General features: G+C 45.4%; 2 protein-coding genes and 1 non-coding gene across 3 annotated transcripts in view; 1 reads left to right on the top strand and 2 right to left on the bottom strand.

The window, feature by feature from the left end:
• The first annotated feature begins 1,319 nt into the window (after positions 1-1,319).
• HDC (histidine decarboxylase) lies at positions 1,320-24,852 on the top strand. Its single transcript, XM_049611675.1, has 12 exons — positions 1,320-2,337; positions 4,499-4,671; positions 8,781-8,894; positions 10,087-10,209; positions 12,773-12,907; positions 13,172-13,315; positions 13,773-13,839; positions 14,669-14,831; positions 14,922-15,012; positions 19,008-19,106; positions 23,069-23,170; positions 23,314-24,852. Exons 1-12 carry the CDS (start codon positions 2,310-2,312, stop codon positions 24,055-24,057), a joined length of 1,983 nt encoding a protein of 660 aa, XP_049467632.1. The 5' UTR covers positions 1,320-2,309; the 3' UTR covers positions 24,058-24,852.
• On the bottom strand, positions 1,477-1,591 carry LOC125910433 (U5 spliceosomal RNA). Its single transcript, XR_007453944.1, has one exon. It is a non-coding gene; the product is annotated as a U5 spliceosomal RNA (small nuclear RNA).
• SLC27A2 (solute carrier family 27 member 2) overlaps positions 19,584-25,008 on the bottom strand; it is a 52,167-nt gene continuing 46,742 nt past the window's right edge. Inside the window, exon 10 of the mRNA XM_049611677.1 lies at positions 19,584-19,761. Within this exon, the coding sequence (XP_049467634.1) occupies positions 19,609-19,761 (153 nt within the window). The 3' untranslated portion in view covers positions 19,584-19,608. The remainder of the gene's footprint in view (positions 19,762-25,008) is intronic.

Here is a 25,008-nt window from a genome sequence, read left to right as displayed (position 1 = left end):
TTTTATTGTGAAATAATACTTGTATGGACATACCACGTTTTATTTATCTATTCATCTGTTGATGGACATTTGGGTTGTTTCCATTTTTTGGCAATTATGAATAATGCTGCTATGAACATTCATGTATAAATTTTTGTGTGGACATAAATTTTCATTTTTCTTAACTGTATACCCCCTAGTGGAATTGGTGATTCATAAAGGAATTTTATGTGTAGGTTTTTGAAGAACCACCTGTTTTCCAAAATGGCTACATTATTTTTACATTCCCACCAGCAATATATGAGGGCTCCAATTGCTCCACACCCTCACCAACATCTGTTATTATCTGTCTTTTTTCCTTCTTTTTCAAGTACCCTCTACATCCAAAATGGGGCTTGAACTCACCACCCTGAGATCAAGAGTCACATGCTCTACTGACTGAGCAAGCCAGGAGTCCCATCGGTCTTTTTGATTATAGCCATCTTAGTAGGTGTAAATTTTTCAGTAGCAATTAACAAAAAAAACCCCTTATTATTTCAAAATAATTATAAATTCAGAAGAAGTTGCACAAATAGTACAGAGTCCATGAATCATTCTGTTACCAGTTTCTCCCAATGGAAAACATCTTACAAAACTTTAGTAAAACGTGAAAACTAGGGAATTGACATCAGTACAATACTATTAATTAGGTCTGATTCAGATTTCACCAGATTTAAGATGCACTCTGTTATGAACTGCATGTTTCTGTCCCCCAGCCAAATTCATCATGTTGAAGTCCAACACCCAAAGTGATAGTATTAGGAGAAAATTAGGTTTAGGTAACTTTCTGAAGGTGGAGCCTTCCTAATGGGATTAGCGTCTTATAAGAAGAGGAAGATACTAGTGCTCTCTTTCTCTATCATGTGAAGATACAGCAAGAGTGCAGCCATCTGCAAACCAGGGAGAGGGTTCTCATCAGACACAGAGTCGGCTGACACCATGCAAAGGGATTTGTCAAGGAGGCAGTTGGATAAAAGATTTTGGAGCTCAGAAACTGGGAGGGCCTCATGGTATAAATTTGATGCGAGCTTTAAACCTGTATGCGTGCCAACGTCCACAGCCTGATTGGAGGGGACAGACAGCACAGAGGTAGATGGGAGAGCGGGACAAGCCATTTCCTGGAAGCCCAGAGAGACTGTGCGCCTCAAGGACAAGGAAGTAGTATCTGTCTAATACCATCGAGAGGACAAGAAAGATGAAGACAGGAAACAAAACAAAACAAGTCTATTCTATTTGGCAATTTTTTTTTAATGTTTATTCATTTTTTGAGAGAGAGAGGGAGAGAGAGAGAGAGAGAAACATGAGCGGGGGAGGGGCAGAGACAGAGGGAGACACAGAATCCGAAGCAGGCAGGCTCCAGACTGAGCTGTCGGCACAGAGCCCAACGCCGGACTGGAACTCACCAACTCACAGAACCGTGAGATCATGACCCCAGCCGAGGTCCGACGCTTAACTGACAGGCGCCCCTGTGTGGCAATTTCGCAGCATTTGATCACCTTTCAATCTTTACCTCTCCACAGAAATCTTTAGGAAATGGCAAAAGATTTATGCTATCTGAAGAGAAACCAGAGCGTGCATCTGATCACTTTTCCCTCAGAAGTAAGCTCGGAGAGAGGCGCTGTTCTCCTCGCGGCAGAGGCGGCCTGCCCTTTCACACACACACGTGCAGACGCACGCACCCTGTCAAGTGCTAAAAGCTATGAAGTCTGGGTGAGGCTTCCATTTCTTTTCTTTTTGCCTCTCTGTGTTTTCTCATCTGCAACGGTAAGTGTGTTATGTGGCAATTTTAAGAGCCCATCGCGTGAGATGATAATATATATCTGCGTGTCCCCAAGCGCCCTGCGGCCGGCCGGCCGGCCTTTCTGAGGGGTGCCCGTTCCTCCCTGCCCGCTGCTGACAGAGAAGCAGTAGCAGGAGGAATAACGGATAACTTGTGCGGCTTATTCTGCCTCCCCTCGGCTTTGTTGCTGTGCTGTGTCCCAGGCGGGGGCTCTGTGGTCGGAATGGAGGGGCGGAAAGAACTGACGGGGACTGACGCGAGGGCCTGGGTTGCTAAGTGGCCTGTTTAATCTAGAAGCGCCTTTTATCCTGGATCTCTTGACCAGCCCTGGGGGGAGGAGGGGTGGAGTTAATCAGGCCTAGAGGAAGGGCCTCTGAAGGGTGGAGCCAAGGTGGAAGAAAGAACACTTTAAATAAAGGGCCCACACTGGCTGCCCAGGAGCCCATCCTCCACCTCCTCCGTGTCTGTCTGTGAGAAGGAGTCGCGGCCGGCCCGCAGCCCGAGGGACACGATGGAGCCCGAGGAGTACAGGCAGAGAGGTGAGCGACGGGCACCCTGATGCCGTGCAGCAGCTGGTGCTGGTGGTCCGCCCTTAGGTTTTGGGGGTGTCATTTGACTGGAGCATCAGACTTGCCCTCTGCGAGCTGGCTTCCGCGCAGCTTTTTCCTGAGGAAAGAATGCAGGATGGGAAATTAAAACTTTTCTCAACCTGGCTTTCCCCCTGCCCCTCACACGCCTGGTCTCCTCTCCGTCCACTCTCCCGTGTGTCGCGCTTTTCTGGTCCAGGGTCCCACAGACACAGGGTTCGGATTCCTGATCCGCAAAAGGGGAAAAGAATTCATATTCTGCAGTGGCAACAAAAATTTCCCCCAATATTCTGTCGTCGCTGCAAAAGCCTTTCTTTATATTCGTTTCTCTCTGCGTGGATGTGTCAGCACTGTTCTTTCATGTAGTCCCTCATTTCCTAAATGTTTAGTGAGCAGCTACTCTGTCTGGAGTCCTTGTGTGGTGAGAACGAAGCCATGGTTAACCCGTTTTCAGGCGTGGCTGGCTAAGGGGAGCAGTGGACAGCTGCTAACCATTTTTCTCTCCGTAGCTTTTTCTGTCCTCATCCCTGCTGGTAGGTTATATCGTCTAAAATGTGTTTGCTGTAAGCTGTTGTCCCATGTGAAATGCAACTTTTCCTCTCTCTCCTCCACCCAGACGTAACTCACCTCAGCCTCTACCTGTCTGCCCGCGCTGGCTTACTCCATCGCTTCCCAAAAGTCGTCAGCAGGTTCCCGTAGACATGTATCCTGTGCAGAGAACACAAATACATCTCCGCCCGCCCCTGGACAAGTGGCGGGCAAGGTCTAGTGCTCTCAGAGCTCTGCTGGGGTGCCACTACAGTCACAAGAGGCATCAGCTGTGGGAGGTTTGGAGGAGAGCACAAAGGGAAGAGAGGAGGGTGTCGAAATCCCACTTTGTCTCCACAGTTTTTTCTGGAGCTGGTCCTGCACATGAGAATTTTTGCAGAGCTGGTGCAGAGACAAGAAATAGGGGTCCCTCTCCTTTTCTCTGTTTTATTTTTTTCAGGGAGAGAAAAGCTTAAGGAGTACTAAGGAGGAATTTTAGATATTGAGAGAGACAGAGGGAGGGAGACAGACACAGAAAGGGAGAGAAGCAGAGAGAGAGACTTAGAGCACAAGACAGAGGCACTGTCTGGGAGAAAAAGGAAATAATTTACAGTGGCTCCAGAGTATTTGAGTTGACTCTTTTTCTTCCTTATTTATTTGTTCATATGTTTGACAATTTTTTTTTTTTGAGTATCTAAGAAATGCCCCAGGCATTGAGGTATTGGTGCAAACAGAGGGAGAGAAGTTGAGTGATTAAGACATGGTTTTGCATTTCCCCAAGACTTCAGGCTAGTGCCCCATTCTCAGTCTGGGTGTGGTTGTGCTTTCAGGATTCCCTGAACCACAGAAATTATATACCATATTTTTTGTGTGTGCAAGCTCACCGTTTTCATCAGATTCTCAAAGAAGCCCATGAGTCCAAAAGTGAGGAATTACTGGTCCAATGGGAATAGTGAGCAAGCAGATTTTTCAGCTTGGATCAGAACATGGCATAGGAATTTAGGGTGTGTGTGTGTGTGTGTGTGTGTGTGTAACAATTTTTGGATAGAAAGAGCCACAGAGTTTCTACTAAACCTGCAAGGTAGTGAATTAATTAGATGTTCTGTTTTTGAGAAGAAAAGAAAGGTAGGAGAGACAATCAAGATTGGTATAGATAATGGAAGAGGGAGGAAAAAGAAATATTTTACTTCAGTGCTAGAGTTTTACACTTCAAGATTTTCCGTCTTCTTCATTTGTTCACTCATACACTCCCCCCACCATTCATTCATCCCCTTACTTATTTTTTCACTCTTTTTAAAAATTATTATTTTAAGTAATCTCCACACCTGATGTGGGGCTTGAACCCACGACCCCAAGATCAGAAGTCACACACTGTGCTGACTGAGCCAGCCAGGCGCCCCACCCTCACTTATTTTCTTAAATTCTGAAGACAAGGCTGATGCTGGGGATCAGACCCTCTCCCCATCAGCCCATGAACCCATCTCCGTCTTCACCAAGTCTGTTGGCTGTGAGCCAAGGGGGTCAGGCATGAATTGGCCGGGCCCAGTCGGGGGACATGAGGCTGGTTTCTACTCCCCCCTTGTAGGAAAAGAGATGGTGGATTACATCTGCCAGTACCTGAGCACCGTGCGGGAGCGGCGGGTGACTCCAGACGTGCGTCCTGGTTACTTGCGAGCCCAGCTGCCTGACAGTGCTCCCGAGGAACCTGACAGCTGGGACAGCATCTTTGGGGATATTGAGCGAATCATCATGCCTGGGGTGAGATATAGTCGCCACAAAGATGATTCTGGGTTTTAGAGCAGAGGAGGTGGCGGGGGGGGGGGGGAGTAGGCCTGAAGAGAGGCCTGCCTTGGATAAGCCTGGGATGCCTGCCCCTTGTACACCAACACACAAGCCTGACCTGTGGGCTGTAGAGGGCCAGGACTGTGACCGAAATTAGGTTTCTGATGCGAGGGCTGACCTGTATGCTGGGTAGGAGGCTGACACCCCAGGGCCTGGCCTGACAGATGTGTGGAAATCTAATCGGATGAGATGAGAATGAAAATTGGGTCTGAGGGGAAAGGCCGATGTGGATAGCATGACAGAGAGAGGAGGCTGGAGACAGTCCCTGAAGCCCCAGCTGGGAGAGCCAGGGACTCTCCTACAGAATGCTGTGACTCACTGAAGGGAAGGAGGCCCAGAATACACCTTCAGAGGGCACCCTGTCAGGGAGGAGGCCCAGGATGCTGAGTGAGGCTGGAACCGTGTCGTTCCCTACCAAGGGAGATCTCGTGATTGAGGTGCTTTTCAAGAGTAGGAAGGAGCTTTCCAGTGACAAAGAGCACAGGCTGGTGACAGCACTGGCAGGGCCAGGAAACAGACAGAGGCTGGCTGGTGCTTGAGCTGGAGCCCGCCTCTGTGGGTTGTGAGCCATCCCTGGCCACCAGGGGCGAGGAGCTGTGCCAAGGTGCTTGTGTTAAGGTGTACCAGTCCCCCTCCCACAGAAGGGCTGCCTATACTGAGCTCCGTGCCACATGCCAGACACTGGATGAGCCCCATTACAGGCTAGCCTGTTTTATCCCACAGTGATCCTACAATCCCTGTTTTAGAAATGAGGAAACTGAGGCTCAGGGATATTCATTGTTTTCTCAAAGTTACAGAATTCGTGGCTGGCAGATCCAAGATTTTAGCCGAGGGCAGTCGTAGTCCAAAAGCTCTGCTCTTTCTCCTGTACTAGTATCCCTACTAGTGTGTGACAGAGTGCTCCAGCCTGAGCCTGCGCACCCAGGCACTGCCTTTCAGCAGCACCCCAACAAGCGGCTGTCCTCACTCTGCCTGCTGGGGACACTGATGTCCTGAACCACACGTGTCTAGTCCCTTCCTTCCTTCCTTCCTTCCTTCCTTCCTTCCTTCCTTCCTTCCTTTCATGTTTGTTTATTTTTGAGAGTGAGAAAGAGAGAGTGCAGGAGGAGGGGCAAAGAGATTGGGAGACAGAGGATCTGAAGTGGGCTGGCTCTGGACTGTCAGCATAGAACCTGGTGTGGGGCTCAAACTCAACGAACCATGAGATCATGACCTGACCCGAAGTTGTACGTTTAACAGACTGACCCACCCAGGGGCCCCTGAACCACATGTGTCTAGAGACTTTCTGAGGCTGACTTGAGATTTACAACCATCATCCTCTAAGAGATTTAGATGTGACAGAAATGTGCCTGGAGGCAGGGATGCTAAATTATTTAAACTCAGAATAAGTGTCTACAAACGTATTGGTTGGCAAGTTTGTACAAAGCCAAATACACAGCTCTGTCTGACCACTCAGCCTATTTCATAAGCATCTTTTGAAAATTTCCCTATCGTAAAGCTTTACCAAGGAAGCTAGCTCCCCGATAAGATTATCTCATGGATTTCATTCTGTAAAGTGTAATCTCCTGAGGGGCCAACTGTAGTTTCGTAGTGAGACTGAGAGCAACTGTCAGAAGAGGCGGAAGTGAGCTGATTTGTTTGATTGCAATTCCAGCAGTTGCTGGGGGTGTGTGGTCAAAGAGACTCACTTCTGGACCCAGAGGTCTGCCTGTTTTTGATAAGTGTTCCTCTAGCCTATCTTATCATATTTATCTTGCAAGGACAGATAATTGGCTCTTGATAGGACGAGGGGATGGAAGCCCTTCTCTGGGGTTTCCAAAATACCGTCACTAAGGACACTGATAATGAGGGCCCCGTCTTCCATCTAATCTCACAGGCCGTACCAGCCTCTGAGAGATGGCGTGAAAGCAGTTGGCCCTTTGCTTTCTCATTCTGACCAGCCCCTCGTTGAAGACTGGATTGATTTTTCTCTCCATGCCACGACACAAACAATAACTGTCCTTCTGCTTTAGAAAAACTTCCTCTACTAGGGGCGCCTGGGTGGCTCGGTTGGTTAAGCGTCCAACTCCTGATTTTCGCTCAGGTCAGGATCTCACGGTTTGTGGGTTTGAGCCCTGTGTTGGGCTCTGTGTCAACAGCATGGAGCCTGCTAGGGATTCTCTCTGTCTCTCCCTCTCTCTCTGCTCCTTCACAGCTTGAGCGCATGCTTGTGTGCTCTCTCTCAAAATAAGTAAATAAACATTAAAAAAAAAAAAGAAAAGAAAGGAAAACCTCTTCTCTTCATATGGGAGAGAAAGCAGCACAGTGGGAGAAGGCAGGACACCATCCTGCTTAGGAGCTTGGGCTGTGGGGTTAGACAGCCTTGGATTTCTGTCTTGGCACAGTTATCTGTGTCTGTGAGGTGGGTGTGATCATGTGGATGCTGCTTCGCACTAGCCAGCCCTCATTCTCATCTGTAAAACAGGGGTAATGGTAGAATTTACCTCATAGGGGTTTTGTGAGGATTAAACAAGATAAAGCATGGAAAGGGGGAGATATTGTTAGGTAGAACACATTTTGTCTGGCAAAAATCGGAGGAAGAGGTCTGATTATCTGAGTCAAGTCAGGATAAATGATGTGTCTATTACCGTATGACTGACTTACCATGAACATTAGTGCTTTTCATTTGGCAAATTCCTTCCTAGACCAATCCACATGATAGCCCCAGGAAACAAGATTTATTTTATGATGAGAAACTGAGGTCAAGAAAGGTGTAGAGGACTATCTTGTTTTTATGGGGTCTGAATCACATATAAATTTTGAGATCCCCTGTAAGAAAATAAAATTAAGTGTGGTTCTTGGAAAAGACCCATGCAAACATGGGGCCATGGAGCTTAAGCTCCTTAGCTTCACAATAAACCTACAAACTCACACAGCTGGTTAGGGACTACGGAAAGACTGAAACCTGTGTCCTTGGACTTTAATCGTATGCTTCTCCTACCACCTGCACTGTCTAGGACACTACCCTTGCTAGTGAGGGATAAAAAGAATTTGTGCATACCAAATAGCTCGATGATACACTAAGATGTTGACTAATGAGTTCTCAGTAGGGTGGAACATCTATCTAGAATGAGAATGTTCCATGGGTTCAGGGAAAGGATCAAAGGGGGCTGGGAAACTGGGGAAGGGTTTGTGGAGGAAATGGGTATTCAGTACCTTTCGAAGAATTAATAGGTTTTGGAAGGTTCTGTCAGTAGGGGAAGTGTCTTCCTGTCAGGGGACACAGTATTGCTCAAAAACATGAAATGAAAAGGGCATGTTCATAAAACAGGGAGATGAAGTCAGATTAGATAATCAATGAGTCTAATGTGGGGCCCTGTCTTTCCACCTGGCTCCTGCTTCCATCTGGTTCTTCGACCTGATTGTGGGCTCAGGGGTTAACTTGGAGGTGGGGGTCCCATGCCCTTGGGCTGGCACTTCCCCTGCCCTTTTGTCTCCTTTCACCATCCCCACTGGGAAGCTAAGGACAGCTTTGAATCTCTGCATCCTGATCCTCTGCAGGAGCTGTGTGCCCAGGGAGCTCAGCGTCCATAGAACAAAGGGTGTTTTTTTTTGTTTGTTTTTTTGTTTTTTTTTTTCACAAGAAACTGGATGAGGCAGGTAGCCTATTCTTCTGGAGCTCATAGTCTCCTCTTCCTCTTTATTACCGGGCAGGGTGGCATGGGGGACAAGCACTGGAGACTAATGTGCACACTATCCAGAATCCACAACCCTAATTACTATACCTGTTTTCATTTTGCATATTCCCTTCTGGTCTTTGCACAAATGCTCCACTGAGGAAGCAGCTTAGACTATGAGGAATATGGGTGGCAAGAACACCATGAGTCTGTTTTATTTTTACGGAGTTGTGTCATTTACTGGACTGTCTTAAAAGTGTCAGCCCATCTCTAGAGTGGGTGCTTCCCCTTTCCAGAGAGGATGTCTGGTAGAGGAAAGCCTCCCAGATGAGCCTCCTGGTGCCACACATGTATGTGCTCTGCCTCCAGGTGGTACACTGGCAGAGCCCCCACATGCACGCCTACTACCCGGCTCTTACCTCGTGGCCATCACTGCTGGGAGACATGCTGGCCGATGCCATCAACTGCTTGGGATTCACCTGGGTGAGTAACGATGGCAGTAGCTCTAACCAGTGGCAACTGGCAGAAAGTGACATCCTGAGGCAGACATGTTTTGTCCTGATCTCTGAAGTGGGTTCCGAGTTAAATGTTAACAATGGCTACATTCTTTGGTCTTAAGCTCTATATAAATTACCTCATCTTATCCTTTAACCCTGTGGAATCATGAATAGTGACCCATTTTGTAGATGAAGAAATTGAGGCTTAAGTAACTTATCTCCCCAAGCTCACACAGCTCATAGAGGCAGAGATGAGATTTGGACCGAGATCCGGTTATTCCCACGGTTTGTGATCCTAACTAAGCACTTTGGTGCCTGTGGGTACAACTTTCCCTGTGTTCTTGTCTTTGAGGGGTGAGGGATATAGCCTCAGACTTCCCTTAATAACCCCCTAAGCACCAAACAGCTTTAAACTGTGCCAGAAGCCTCCTAGAACAGTTTTATATTTTTTATTTTTTTATTTTTTTTTTATTTTTTATTTTTTTTTATTTTTTTATTTTATTTTTGGGACAGAGAGAGACAGAGCATGAACAGGGGAGGGTCAGAGAGAGAGGGAGACACAGAATCGGAAACAGGCTCCAGGCTCTGAGCCATCAGCCCAGAGCCTGATGCGGGGCTCGAACTCACGGACCGCGAGATCGTGACCTGGCTGAAGTCGGACGCTTAACCGACTGCGCCACCCAGGCGCCCCACAGCTTTATATTTTAAGCCTGAAGGGTGTGTTGTGGGGAGGGAAGGCTGAGAGGAGTGAGGGGGGAGTGTTGATGTCTTTTCCAGGAAGGAGTGCTTTCTTTCTTAGTCCTAAAACTTGTCCCTGGCCTTCAGAAAGCCGCTTGGCTGGATATTTGGGAGACTAGGGAGGCCAAATGGAAGCAATCATTTTTAGGGCTGTTTCTCCATAGAGCTTTGGAGTTAGGAAAGACTCCACTTCACTGAGGGTGGCATCAATCCAAAGCCCTACATTCTCTTCCCTTTTTGGTTTGGTAAAGGATGAGGTGGGAATGGGGCCCAGGGACTGACATTGACCCCTTCTCCAGGGGGAAGATAGGTCAGGTTCTCACTGGTAGTGCAGGGACCCGGGGAGGGCCAGGGCAGAGACAGATGTGTTTCTGGGGCCGGTGTGGAGTTGCATTTGGTGTCCTGGAGCTGTCTGGATGAAGTCGCTTTCCCTCTTTCAGGCTTCCAGCCCTGCATGCACGGAGCTGGAGATGAACGTCATGGACTGGCTGGCAAAAATGCTGGGACTCCCAGAGCACTTCCTGCATCACCAACCTGGCAGTCAGGGAGGCGGCGTCTTGCAGGTGCCTCCATTGGCAAAGCTCCTCCCAGCTTGAGGGCTGAGTAGTGAAAGATCAGCTGAACCCTTGCCCAGGCAATTCTCCTGTTCTCCATGGAGGTTCCCCTATGTCATCTACTGCCCTACTATCGCTGCCACCGCTCTTGCCTTTACCATCATCACTGTCCTGATTGCCGCCAGTATCACTGATGCCACCACTGTCATGGCTGCCACCTCCGCCACTAACACTGCTGCCGCCTCCACACTTCCTTTCATTTTCCTTTGAAAAAGATTGAGAAATCAACACATTACCACATTTCCAGTATTGCTTGATTCAGGTTTCCTAGTTTATGAACTGACAACTCCCCTTCCTTGTCTTATTTAACATCTTATGGCCAATGGACAAAAAAAAAAAAAAAAAAAAAAGGCAAGTAGAAACTTCTTTCCCTCCCTCCTGGGTTCAGGAGACCCTTGGTAGTAAGAAAAATTAATGACATAAATCGATTTATCTTATCATATAACCCTATCATTTGGATATCTGTCGATGATAGTTCCTCAAATATTTCTTTTTTTGTCAAGAGCAATCAGCATAATGGAGCTTGCTGAGTGCCTCCCACAGACTGTGCACATTGCTAGGTTCTTTTGCATCTATAAACCTTGGATATTCAGGAGGGCTTGGTTCTGAGACCTTTAAGAACCCTCAGATTCTTTTTTCTTTAAAGCTATTTTTTAATGTTTATTTATTTTGAGAGAGAGAGAGAGAGAGATTGACTGACAGAGAACATGAGCAGGGGAGGGTCAGAGGGAGAGGGAGAGAGAGAATCCCAGGCAGGTACCACAATATCAATGCAGAGCCCGATGCAGGGCTTGAACTCACGAACCATGAGGTCATGACCTGAGCTAAAATCAAGAGTCAGACACTGAAACGACTGAGCCACCCAGATGCCCCGAGAATTCTCATATTCTTAAATTCCACTGTAGTATGTAATTTTCCTGCTTTTATATTCTATAAGATAGAGATGATAATAATTAATAATAATAACAATAATGTTTTCCTCACAGAGTGGATATGGACATTCAATGAGCTCTTCTTTAAAATAAAACCAGCCATGGTGCCCTGAGCTGAGAACCAGAAAGGTTGCTGGGCTCATTTGCTAGCTAAGTGACTCCCTCTCTCTCTCCAGTCTTGCAGCAAGATTAAAATCCTCACAAGGAAGACAAATTACTGCATGTTGTGGACCTTCTGTATTGTTTGCAAAAATAGTTACAGCTTCAGGTATTCTATCTGGGAGACATGCTAAATGTCTGCTGTACACGATCTTGCTTTTCATTTAATTATCTCAAGAACTCCATAGGTAAATACTATCATCGCTAATTTTTGAGATAAGAGCCCTGAAACTCAGAGAGATTAAAAACTTGTCCCACTTGCTCAGCTGATAAGTAGAAGAGTGAGGATTTGACCCCCCGCCTGTCTAAATACAAACTCTGCTTTCTCCTGTATTCATCAGCCGTGTGAACTTGATTCCGTCCTGTAACATCTCTGAGCATTGCTATCCTCATCTGTAGACAGGAGTCACAATAACCTCAGAGAGGTTTTATGAGGAGCCGAAGGGACCACAGAAAGTTTTGTAAACTACGAATAGCAATGTAGACGGAAGGTGGCATTATTATTAGTATTACTATTCTGCTGACTTCCTTGTTGCAGAGTAATTTCCAGTTACTGAATATCTAATGGGATCTGATCTCTACCACTCCCCATGACACTGTCTGCCAGGCTTTTTAACAAGGAGCTATCAGATGTCGGTCACCTCAAGATTTCAAGAAGCAAAGGCACCAAAGACTGAGTGAATGAATGATGAGAAACCAAGATTTCTGTAAGGTTGCTGAGGGGGCCCACAGGATTCCCATAATTGTGTGGCCAGAATGAAATCCTATTCAACCCTCATTTGGATGATCAATCCTCCCACTCTGGGAGGCAGCCAGAGGGATGCTTTCCATTTTATAAATGGAAAAGAATCTTCCAGAGAGGCAATGTTAACCCAAGGTCACGAGAGCCATTGGCAACAGAATCAAGGCTGAAGTGACTAGCCTCTCACATAGGCCAGGACCTCTCTCTCTGGATTATGCCTTTAGAAACAAACTGTTGCCATTCCTAAGAAACTGAAAGTTCTTTATGTTCAGCAAGTTTTAAGTGGGGAGCAAACATATCTGTAAGCAAATTTGTACCTAGCTGAGGCCGAACATTCTCCTGTTGGTCTCTGTGGCCTCTGAATAAAGAGGTTGGTATTAGGTGAAAATGTGCTTTCATTACCTCCCTAGAAAATGAGAGGAGAGGGAGGTGTCCCAGGAGTGCACAAGGTGTTGTGAAGGGAGAATGTGGAATAGGCCTGAGAGTCAGGAGGAAGGACAGCCCCTTTGGCAGGAGCCCCTTCTTAGGAATGGCTATCACACACACACACATACACACACACACACACACACACACACACACACCCCACCACCACCACCACACCACACCTAGAAGCCTGGGGAATATGCCTAGAGAACTCAAGGAGAGGCTGACACTGGTAATCCTTTTTCCACTACAGAGCACAGTCAGTGAGTCCACCTTGATTGCCTTGCTGGCAGCAAGGAAGAACAAAATCCTAGAAATGAAAGCTTCTGAACCTGGGGCAGACGAGTCCTCCCTGAACGCCCGGCTCATTGCCTATGCCTCTGACCAGGTGAGTTGCCCAATACAGGCCAAACCTTGGGGTTAGGGCTTGGCTTCTGGAGTCTTAGCTCTTGAGTAATTTTTTTCTAGACATGAGTATGCTGGAGCTCAGGGCAGTGAAGGCCTTGGAGGTAATCTCCAGGAACCGAAGGGGAAGACACACAAATGTTAGTTTTGATTTCTTTAGTCTGGCTTCAGCAGTATGTTTTTTGGCGGGGGGACAGGGGGCTGCTCATCCCAGGATGACACTGCTAACAGGTGTCCATGGTCCTAGGCTCACTCATCAGTAGAAAAAGCTGGTTTGATTTCTCTTGTGAAGATGAAATTTCTGCCTGTGGATGACAACTTCTCACTCCGAGGGGAAGCTCTTCAGAAAGCCATCAAAGAGGACAAGGAGAGGGGCTTGGTGCCTGTCTTTGTAAGTCAGAATGTGTTCTAAGCTTAGAATTTTAGAACCTGGAGGTGAGGAAGGAGTATGGGCAGAATTCAGGCAAGTAACCTGCTGCAAAGAAAAACAGAGATGTTGTCAAATACAATGTTTTACAAATTATGAGTTATTGTTTGTTGGTGTGTTAGGAAATAAATTCTGTGGATCATAACCCGCATAAGAAAAAATAAGTAGAATAGAGACTATCTGTAGCCAGAGTATGTATTGTTTGGTGAGACTTTTATTTCAAATACACACATATATATGTACTAGATTGCTTTATAAAATATATTTCTCACTGTGGGTCTTGGTAAAGTGTAATGTGAAATACATACTGTTGAGGTGGGATGGGTGGGGTAGAGAATACCTGTGGTTAGAATCTTTGTTTCAGGCCAAATGTGTCACACAAGCCCACCCTCCCACGTTAACTTCCTTTATTTTCCTTCAGGTGTGTGCAACGCTGGGGACCACAGGGGTCTGTGCATTTGACTGCCTGTCAGAGCTGGGCCCCATCTGTAAGTGTCTGCCCTGTCTGGCTAGGAAAACAAGTAATGAACTTCAGAATGTTCCCTAGAGCAAGAACCCAAAACTAGCTCTGTGGAATGATCCTCCTTGGTCATTGCAGAGAGAGTAAGAAGAGCCACCACAGCTCACAACTGCCTTCTCCTAGGCAGTCAGGTCACAGCTTTTCCCAGTGGTGGGCGAGGGGTTAGAGAGCCGCCCCTCGGCCCCTGCCCTGCATCCTGTCAGGAGACAACACTGGGAGGTCTCCAGGTTTTCTTGCCCTCTCAGTTGTATGCTGAAATCTACTCAAAGTAAACTATATGCAAAACCCAGGGTAAATGAGGCACAGTGAAATATTTTCTCTTCTAGGCTAAGGAAAGGAAAATGGTAGGCTAGGGGAAGCCATAGGAGAAGATAAAGGCAGAGAAGAGACCCAAAGCAGATTGTTTAAAGTCCCCAAGCAAGAAATCCACTAGGAAAGAGAGACGTCCCCTCTCTAAAGTTGGTGTTAGATGCGTTAACATTTGGGCTGGTGGGAAGTTAGTTTCTGTGCCAGGAACTTCTAGGTTGATGCCAAGAAGATGTCAACCCTCTGGCCAGTTAGAAAGAAAGGCCAGGTATGGCTCTGTGGACTTTCCCTTTAGGAGGCTCCACTCCCGTTGATGTGCCCCCCTGCTCCCATCTCCACATCCTCCAGCCATAGTGAACCATCCCTTCTTCTCTTCTTTTGAAGCCCACCAGCCACTGCACAGGGAGAGAGATGCCTTTGAGCTGGCTGGTGGCAACCCCTACTCCCACCCCCAGTCCTGCCTCCCAGCCGGGTGACATTTGCTTCTCCAGGTGCCAGTGAGGGGCTGTGGCTCCACATCGATGCTGCCTACGCAGGCACTGCCTTCCTGTGCCCCGAGTTCCGGGGGTTTCTGAAGGGCATCGAGTATGCCGATTCCTTCACCTTTAATCCTTCCAAGTGGATGATGGTGCACTTTGACTGTACTGGGTTCTGGTGAGTGTGACAGCCAAGCTTCTAGCCCATGGGCAAGCCTTCCTTCCTCTGCAGAGGCCTCAGCCACTAATCCCATTTGGAAACCCACAGGGTCAAGGACAAGTACAAGCTGCAGCAGACCTTCAGCGTGAACCCCATCTACCTCAGGCATGCCAACTCGGGCATGGCCACTGACTTCATGGTGAGTGGCCAGGAATGGTGGCCTCTGAGATGGAAACTGGCTGCACCTGGCCCCAGAGGGTCTTTTTTATGTTGGCTCCTATCTGAAATTAGCACACTGTGAGCCCATCCCCTAATATACTGCTGTATGCCTTTGGTTTCTAAGTATATGCAATGAAACCCAGAAAATTGTTAAAAAGCCTAGAAAATGAGACCAACCTCTGAGGCAGTGTGCACATTTCTTGAGTATGTGTGGCATTCCTTAATTCCCAGAAATGTCTTTTCTATCATGAGTGGATCAGTTCCCTTCTGTCTCCATCTTGGATAGTCTTTTCTGCCCAGCATCGGGGAAGGGTGGAGAGTTTCCTTGGGTAGGGAAAGAGGATCCTTGCTTAAATCGTTTTTATCTCTTGTCCCCTCAGAGAAAAGGTGGGAGGCTCCATGGGAGGTGATGGGGCACAGGGACCAAACTTCTTGAGCTTCTGGACGCCTCTGAGCAGTCCTGGCCATCCCAACTTGCTCGGTCTCTTGAACCTGCCCACAGTTTCAGCCTGTACTGACTCTTGTGGAAACAATCTTTTCAGATTTACTCCTCAGTTTGAAGACAAGCCTTTCCTTTAATTGTAGGGAAGACAGAGATGTAAACCAGTTATATATCCGTGGCCAACGGGAGGCAGCAGAGCAGAGAGAGATGAGCTTGGTTTGAAATGCCATGCCAGCAGTGGGCCTTTGAGAAACTTAACGGCCCTCTCTGAGCTGTGGCTTCCTCATCTGTAAAAAGGGCACACTGGCACGGATTTGATACGGTATCATGAGGCTGAAATGGGAATGTACATGTAGATCACTTAACACAGTACTGGGAATGTGCCAAATGCTCAATAAACGGTAGGGCTAATATTCCTAAAAACTCTTAAGCTGTAGAGATTTGCTATAGCAAAATGGTTAAGCATTTAGGTGCTAAAGGGTGATGGCCTGTGTTCCTCCTTATTCCTCCTTGTTCCTCCATTTGTTAACTTGTGTGGCCTTAGTCAAATGACTTAACTTCTCTCTCTGGGTTTCCTTATCTGTAAAATGAGGATGATGATAATATTGGCTTCTTAGGCTTGTTGTGAGGATTAAATGAATTAATGCAGTGAGGCGGAGAGAGCAATGCCTGATGTCTGTGAGATTTAGTTTGTAAAGAGATGGTTCTGTCTTGTCTCCTTGGGCAGCTGAGATGTCTTGCCCATTTAGTCCTAAATTAATAGCTCTGTCATCTCTTGATTTTTATTGGTTATTCTCCTTCAGGCCAGTTTACACTTCCTTTAGATTTTTGAGACTGTTGATTGCCATTGCAGGTAGTAAGCTTACAGACCCTGTAGAAGTTGATAAAAATAGACAAATAATGGTTCTTTCATCTCCATTGCCCTGTCTGGTAGGTTTTCAGAAAATTTTAATTAACAAATTTTTTTTTCCCCCAGCATCCTAAGGGGCAGGTATCTTTAAGGGTAATTCTAAGTTGTTTCTTTCTTGAGTGTGAAATGGTGCCCATCCTCCTATAAGTGAATTTGGATCATAATTGTAGAGTATTATCTTACCTCGGCCCACTTTGGATCTCGTGTTACTTTTTTTGTTTTGTTTTGTCTGTTTGTTCACACCAGTATCTCAAGATGTTCCTGTGGTTCATTCCCATCAGTTTGGAGATTTAATGGTGCTCTCTCTCTTCCAGATAACTTATAAAAATATTGAATTAAACTTTTCTTAGCACTGGTTATTTATATTTCTTAGCCTTATTATTTATATTTCTACATCCAGAAGGTACTGCTGTATCCTTTTCCTTCCCCCACCTCTAACTGTATGGATTTAATTTTCAAGTCTCAAAGAAAGTCCTAGAAAATTGAAGCTTCTGTTTGTTGTGATCCTTGGAGTCTTCACTGCTGTTCTGACCCAAACTCCTTTTCACTCAGGTTGCTGTAGCTTTAAATTGAAGGCCAGCCATGTTTGAGATAAGCCAGAAACAGAGCACCTTCCTGGGAGAGAAGACTTAGGGACTTCATCCTTAGGCCCTGGCACCACCTAAAATTAGGGCTAGATTTTCTGACATCCAGCTCCCACTAGTGGATGGGGCATTATCTTCCTTTGGCAGGGGAGACCTGCAAAACCTTGCAAGGACACAGAGGAGGCTTGGGGATGTCTCGAGTTCAAGAAGATCCATGTCATTCTTTGTAAGTCCAAATTTCCTGCTCTAACAGAAAATATCAGCTAGAACCACCCTGCTGGGTCAGCATGGATTGGGTTTGGAATAATGGCCAGAGGAAAAACCAGGTATAAGAAAGAGTATGAAGAAATAAAAAATAATCTCTGCCTCTCATTAAAAATTATTATTATTATTATGTTAATATTTATTCATTTTTGAGAGACAGAACATGAATGGGGGAGAGGTAGAGAGGGAGACACACAGAATCCAAAGCTCTGTCAGCACAGAGCCCGACGCGGGTCTCGAACCCAAGAACTGGGAGATCATGACCTGAGCCGAAGTTGGATGCTCAACCAATGGAGACATCTAGGTGCCCCTCTGCCTCTCATTTTAATTTGCTGGTGAGATAAAGCAGTCAATTGGCCATAACAATTTGAGAAACCATATTTTTAGAGAAGGCTCCTATTATCCATTCATTATTCTCCTAGAGTGTTCATCTAACAAGGGGTAGAGTTGACTGCTTTCTCTGTCACAGAAATTTTGTCCTGTGTCCAGGTTTTGATGCCCTTTTCTGGTGAATGAGTCCCCAAGCCAGTCCTCACCACTAGAATGTTTTGCTTAAAAAACAAAAGGCTTAGTATTTGATGTAGGAGAACCTTGTCCATCAACAAAGGGGGAATGTCCCCAAAGGGAGCGTGCCGGGTCAGGAAATAAGGGTGAACGGTGAAGGTGAGTACAGTTTTGAGGATTTGGCAATCCTGTGGATGAGTAGATAAATACTCAGTGGGACAAATATTTATTTTTAGTCAACAGAAATTATGGTGAAGTATTCGGACATTTGCTTTCTGACCATCGGAGGAAGAGGTCATTAGAAACCACCTTACTCATCAGGTTAACTTCCAATGTTTTCCAAACCCATTGGTCTGTTTTCAGATCTGCGAAATCAGTTTGAAATTGGTTTGGTAATGTTTAGATCTATGGTGCCCCCCGAACCTTGAACTTTGAGCTCTGTTGAATTGGTCACCAGGAACAAAGGGTCAATTTTGGTTAAACAGAGGCCGAGATGTGGATGTTCATTTCAAATCTGAAAGCTGGAGTGATGCCTCTTGTGGGCACAGGGGTGTCACAGGATGAAGTCAGGACAAGACAGAGAGGTTAAATACTGATTATCTTGGTCCTAGGCAGAAATCCTGCTGTGATTTGTAGCTCATGTTTTTATCATCTAAAAAGCCAACACTTGCTGACAACTTCCTGCGAGGCTCTTTGCATTGGTTCTTTTCCTGCCTTCGGAAGTGCTGTCCATTCTCTGTCTCACCAGGAGCCAGTGAGGCAGCAATGCCCAAGGTCACAGATAGTAACTGGCAGAGCTGGAGGAGAAACCCAGGTCTGTGGGGCTCTTGCATCCCAGCTCTTGACCACTATACTTTACATTTTACAGGGGAGAATAGAAATAGAACTTTATTCTCTGCACTTCAAGAAACTTAGGTTCTTTTAGAGAAAACATGTATTGCCCCTATCTTGAATTTCAGCCTGAGATGAAATGTTTAAAGCAGCGTTTGAAGCAAAATGCCTTCTCCTTTGTTCAGGGCCATGGGCTTGGTTTCCACTTGTCCTGCTCTTGGACAAGGGTAACTACTGGCCGCCTTCACCATGACTTGGTCACATGACAGGGCAGCCTTGGGATAATTTGCCTTAGCTTCTCCTTAGCAACAGCTTTGAGAGTCATGGTGACACTTTCTGTCCCTGGAGGTCTGGGCAGGCAGGGGATGATAAAGCTGAGGAGTGCATGAGGGAGCAGTGCCCTTGCCTCTAACCATGAGCACTGTGTTCCTTTGTTCTAGCACTGGCAGATCCCCCTGAGCCGGCGGTTTCGCTCTATTAAACTCTGGTTCGTGATTCGGTCCTTTGGGGTGAAGAATCTTCAAGCACACGTCAGACATGTATGTAGTCTTGCTATGTGTCCTCATGGGGAGGAAGGCTGGTTTCTGCCCAGAGGACCTGTGGTGTTGGCTCAGGTGTCTGAGCCTGTTCTTGGACTCCTGGGACTTGATTATTTAGGGTAGCCATTTCTTTGTTAGTTAGAGGGACACTGAGCAAAACATGACACCAAGGGCTATCTGCTGTCTGTCCCCTTGAATAAGTGTCTCATTATTCCTTCTGCTATCATCAAGCACCTGGGAGTGATGCTCCCAGTGCCTGGTTTGCAGAGAGAGAAAGAGAAAATAAATCACAGGGCAGCTAGTGTGTCTACGGTAGGAGTATATCCTTTTAAGAATTTTCCGATTATCACAGCAGTCTGAAAATTTGAGTCCCTATTATGGTTACACCTGAGACATGACTCTTCTGGCTGTGAGAGGTAGACCTACCAAGTCTGGAACAAACATCTCTGCATCGTGTCAGTAGGTATTTACTGAAAGTCTATTTGGTACAATTTATTTTGACTCAATTCGACAACAGCAACAAAAAAATCATTGCGCTAGAAACAAGACCCAGAGGTGAGACAGGCATTGTCTCTCTGTCATATTCTTCATGAAAGGGGTGGGACTTCACTGAGAACTTTGGCCAGCAGTGTTTTTCTCTCATTTCTCTGAGTGCCTATGAGTAAGACAAAGCCATTGGTAAAAGCCATGGCATTAGATAAATCCAAAGACATTGTCCTTTATTACTCTGTCCACCTACCTTTCCTTTAGGAATTCCGTCTTCATTAAGTAAACACAAAACCAAATAAGATGTTTGAAGCAGTAACAAAGACTGGCTTACTGTTGGTAATTTTACATTTGTAATAAACGTCAAGGTATTTGTCAACTGGACATTTATCAATGAGTGACTGTCACCTAGGATATTGAGGGATGTTAGGCACTTTGTACTCTAAATCCTCAGACCCATGATTGGAGGTAGTGGCTGAGGAATGAAGACGGTGGAGGTTACAAGGCATCAGGAAAACTCTTAGGACTGGGTATTCAATGTGTAGGTGCTGGTCAACTCCCCTGTTGCTCCTCTTACAAGTCAAAGCTCTGAATTCCCATCAGCTCCCCCACACTCCTAGGCCTGGCTTTCAAGGACCTGGTTATCAGCCTTTATTTTAGCTCAGGCTTCTCAATGACCCATTTCAGCTGTATCCTCAGCCTGCCTCTGCACCTTCACCTTCACTTTGCCCTCCTGGATTGCTCTCTCTTCTCCGTATGTTATTAATGGTTTAGGTTCCATTTCTCCCAGGAGCTTTCCTGACTATTCCATCTGTCCCAGTCACTGCTTCCTTGTCATTCCTAAGATCACCTATTCAAGCGCACTTACAAAACTGGGCTCAAAGATTACCAATGTCCCACAACAGTAAGAGGTGGAACTAAAACAGAGTTGTTTGATGTGAGTTAATTTTATTTCTTCAACTTGACTGTGCTCACAATTATGACTTGCATAGCATCTTAAATTTTAAAAATACCTTATAGTGTTTTATTAGATTCTTACAACAATGCTTGGGGTGGTCACCCAGACTGGCCCCATACTGCCCTGCTCAAGAGTGGAAGGCCTTCTCTCTTCACAATTTTGGGCTATCTTCTACTATGTGAGCTCTTGAAGGTTATAGAAAACCAAGTTGTGTATCCCTCTGTAATACAGTAATGCTTTAGAAAATGGAATCTGGGTTTGGTGTTTTAGTTTTACCTACTATTTGGTGATCTTAGACAATTAAACTTTCTGTGTTTGGCTTTCTAATTTATAAAATGGGAAATGGTAATACCTCTCTCAGTGGTTTATGGTGATGATTAAATGAGATAATACATATACAGACCTTATTTATAGTACAGGGCTTAATGCTCAGCTAACAGTCGATGAATATTTTTTTCTTCCCTTCCTCCTCCTTCTCCCACTTCCTCTTCCTTCTCTCCCTTCCTCCTCCATTTCCCCCTTCTTCTAATGACAACAGATCATTGTCATCATCATCATCATCATCACCAATCATTTACTGTCACCTAGAATTGGGATTAGTAAACTTTTTCTGTAAAAGACAGACACTAAATATTTTTGGCCTTGTAGGCCATACTATTTCTGTTGCAACTACTCAACTCTGCCATTTTAGCCCAAAAGCCACCATAGACAATACATAAACAAAGGGGCATGGCTATGTTTCAGCAAAACTTTATTTACAAAAACAGGTTGGGGGATGCTGTATTTGGCCTGGGACTATAGTTTGCCCACCCTTGACCTAGAGTGGTTCAGGGCACTGGGAGCAGCAGTTTTTTTATTCGTCCATAAAGGTGGTTTCTGGTGGCAGGGATGCTGTGTGGTTTCCCTTTTCCCTTGGCCCCTGTTTCTACCTTGTTGCAAACAGCTTATGTTGTAGGAAGCAGCAGAGCATGGTGGGAGGAGCATGTGCTTGGTGACCAGGAGACCTGCATTCTGCCACTTGTACCTTGGGGAAGTCACTTTCTCTCAGCCCCTCCTAGGAAAATGAAGAGGTTGGACAAAGATGACTTCTGGGTCTCTTTACTCAAAAGTGTCAGCTTCATGGTCCTTACCTAGCCTGACTCTAGGTCTGTTACCTGAGATGTCTTAATGGTACTCATGTAGAGTTAAGAAACATTTACTTGGAAAGATCAAAATTGGTAGGGCAGGTGGGTGGAAGTTGGCCTGGAGGGGAAGGAGATGGGAGAATCCTGGCGAAATTAGAACATGAATTGCAAAAGTATAAAATAGTTAGAAAACATTTAGAAGGGTGCCTTCTCTTAGAGCTTTAGGACTTGAAAATGAAAAGTTCTTGGGCAGTGATTGGAGACCATTTTAAATAGACTACACAGTGGTCTCTCCCAGAAAGAAAGGGGTCTGGATGAGGTTTGCAGCAACTTGCTTCAACATGGTCAAACATGTGCTTAGCTGAATTTTTTGAGTTCTCTTGAAATCAAGTATCAAGTCCGAAAACCAGGTGATTCAATGAGAACCAGGTGATAGCAATTACTTAGCAAATATTTTATTGAGATCCTTCCGGATGCTTGAAGAAATTTTTTTAAAATGAAAGAAAAGTTAAGACCTGCCTTTGTTTGGTTAATAATCCTAGGTTAAAAAAAAAAGGAAACTTAAAAAAAAATGACATAAACTTCAATGAAAGGTTAATATGGTACAAAGCTTTCCATTTTTTTATTGTGGTAAAATATACCTAACATAAAAATTTCACTTTAACCATTTTTAAGTGTACAATTCAGTAACATTAAGTACACACACAACGTGTGCAACCATCATTACTATTTCTAGAACTTCTTCCATCATCTCAAATAGAAATTCTATACTTGATAAACTGGTTCAGTTTTCTGTGACGTATGTGGGGAGGATATGTAAAAATATGTACCCTGTGTAATATAAAAAAAAAAGAGGGGGAAATGAAATAGCATTTGAGGTATAAGATTTGAAAAGGTTTGAGAGGTGAGGGAAAGATGTAGGCTTAGGGTGAGGGCACAGCTGTTGACAGCCCCATGGTGCCTCTACATACCGTAAAAACAAGGATGTCTTCCTTTGGGCAGATACAGCTAGTACACGAGGTACGTGGCTGGGAATGCAGAGAATAGGTTGGGTTTTTGCCCTCGCTTGCCGCCTCAACCAGTCAAAAAGCTGTGAAACCAAGATATGAGGCCAGATTGCATTGATGCCTTCTTGTTCTGGGGGCGAGTTGAAAAAGAGCCCTCAGAAGTGATTTCTTGAGATGAATCTGATGTGACAAGTAATAGGGAGCCATTGGAGGTTTTCTAGCTTGGACTATGAACAAAATCAAATGGAGAAGAAACTCAGGCAGAAGACTTTCAGAACTCTTCAGTTCAAAGGTGTCACTGGTGTAAACCCATTTAGCAGAGTGAAAGTTTATGCGGAACTGTCCCTTGTCTGATTATTAAACTCTGTTCTCTACTTATACTTCTAGGGAACTGAAATGGCAAAATATTTTGAATCTCTGGTCAGAAATGACCCTTTCTTTGAAATTCCTGCCAAGAGGCACCTTGGCCTGGTGGTTTTTCGTCTAAAGGTAATGCCATCTTCTATGGCTTATGATTAATAAGCTGGTTAATTAATTGGCTGGTTAGCCTCTTGGAAATATAAATGCTGGGCTTCTGGGGATGCTTATTGGGGATGTAATATAGATTTCACTTCTCTGTATTTTTCAAACAGGGTCCTAATTGTCTCACAGAAAGTGTATTAAAGGAATTAGCTAGAGATGGTCGTCTCTTCCTCATTCCGGCCACTATCCAGGACAAACTGATTATTCGTTTCACTGTGACATCCCAGTTCACCACCAGAGATGACATCCTGAGAGACTGGAATCTCATTCGAGATGCTGCCACTCTTATCATGAGTCAGCACTGTACTTCCCAACCTAGCCCTCAGGTTGGGAACCTCATCTGCCAAACCATGGGACCCAGAGCCTTGGCCAATGGGATGTCCCTTCAGTCTGTCAATGGGGCCGGATATGACCCAGCCCAGGCCAGGAAGATCATCAAGCAGCCTCAGCATGTGGAAGCCAGTCCTGTGAGAAAGGAAGACAGCTGCCATCTTGAAACCCCGCTGGACCCACTTGACGACGACTGCTTTTCAGAAGAGGCCCCGGATGTCACCAAGCACAAGCTGTCCTCCTTCCTGTTCAATTATTTGTCCGTGCAAAATAAGAAGAGGGCAGTGCGTTCCTTCAGTTGCAACAGCATGCCTGTCAGTGCTCAGAAGCCACTGCCCACAGATGGCTCTGTGAAGGGCTCTTCTAGGGCCAGAATCTTCTCTAGGTTTCCAGAAGAAATGATGATGCTAAAGAAAAGTGCCTTCAAAAAACTAATCAAGTTTTACAGCGTCCCCAGCTTTCCCGAATGCAGTTCTCAGTGTGGGCTCCAGTTGCCCTGTTGCCCTCTGCAGGCAATGGTTTAGATCAGGGTTTTCGGCCAGAACCCAAGAATGTGTTTCAGGGAGTCTCTGCACTCCTCAAAATTGTGTGCTGAATTTGTGTGCTTATTATGTGTATGTGCATTCTTCTTAACAGAGCCTATAATTTTATCAGATTCGCACAGAGTTTCATGACCCACAACAGGATACAAATGGGGAGTTTAAGCCAGCATGGTACAGAATGTTCTAGCAGTCTGGTCAGAGAGAAAGGACCCAAGGTAGTGTACTGACAGGCAGCTTCTGTGGTTCAGCTTGTGATATGAAATATAACATAGAAATAAATTGTACTTGTCTTTAAAAAAAGTATCCTGTGTGACTTAATTGACCATTGAAACATTGATTAGTTAATAAGAGATTATCCTGGAGCCTAAATGCATGTACTTAATGGATTCTACTTTGCAGGATGCTAAAGATTTGGATTTAACTGTGAAAAAATGACTTTGGAGGAGCCCTTGGTATGAAGAAGGCAGGCAGTTTGAGTCAGGCACTGTGACTTCCAGTTGACAAATGAGGAAACTAAGGCTCTGGGTCACAAAAGCTTGTAAGTGGGGAAAGCCAGGTCTCCTTGTCTTCAATAATGCCCATGCCATTTCCACCATACTGTGCTGTTCAGGCTTGTACTTGATCAGAAGCTCCCAGTCTAGCAGGCCCCCGGTCCTTCAGTACATTTAAATGTTCCCTCTGTAGGTTTGGAATTTGTACATTTTCTCTTCTTCTGGACGCTGTGGTCAAATAAAAGTTGTGCTCACAGGCAACCTGACTATGGTTAATTTATATGCCAAGAACCATTTTCTTTCCATACGAGATAGCTCTGAAATTGGTTATTTTAACAGCATAAATGGTAAACAAACAAAGCTGGATACTAGTTAAAGTGGTAAGGACAGATTTTAATCAGTAATATGCTATTGCAATAGGGAAAAGAGTCCAAGATAAACT

Source organism: Panthera uncia, assembly GCF_023721935.1.
Source record: "Panthera uncia isolate 11264 chromosome B3 unlocalized genomic scaffold, Puncia_PCG_1.0 HiC_scaffold_1, whole genome shotgun sequence".
Taxonomy (NCBI): domain Eukaryota; kingdom Metazoa; phylum Chordata; class Mammalia; order Carnivora; family Felidae; genus Panthera; species Panthera uncia.
This window is presented reverse-complemented; position numbering and strand designations above follow the sequence as displayed.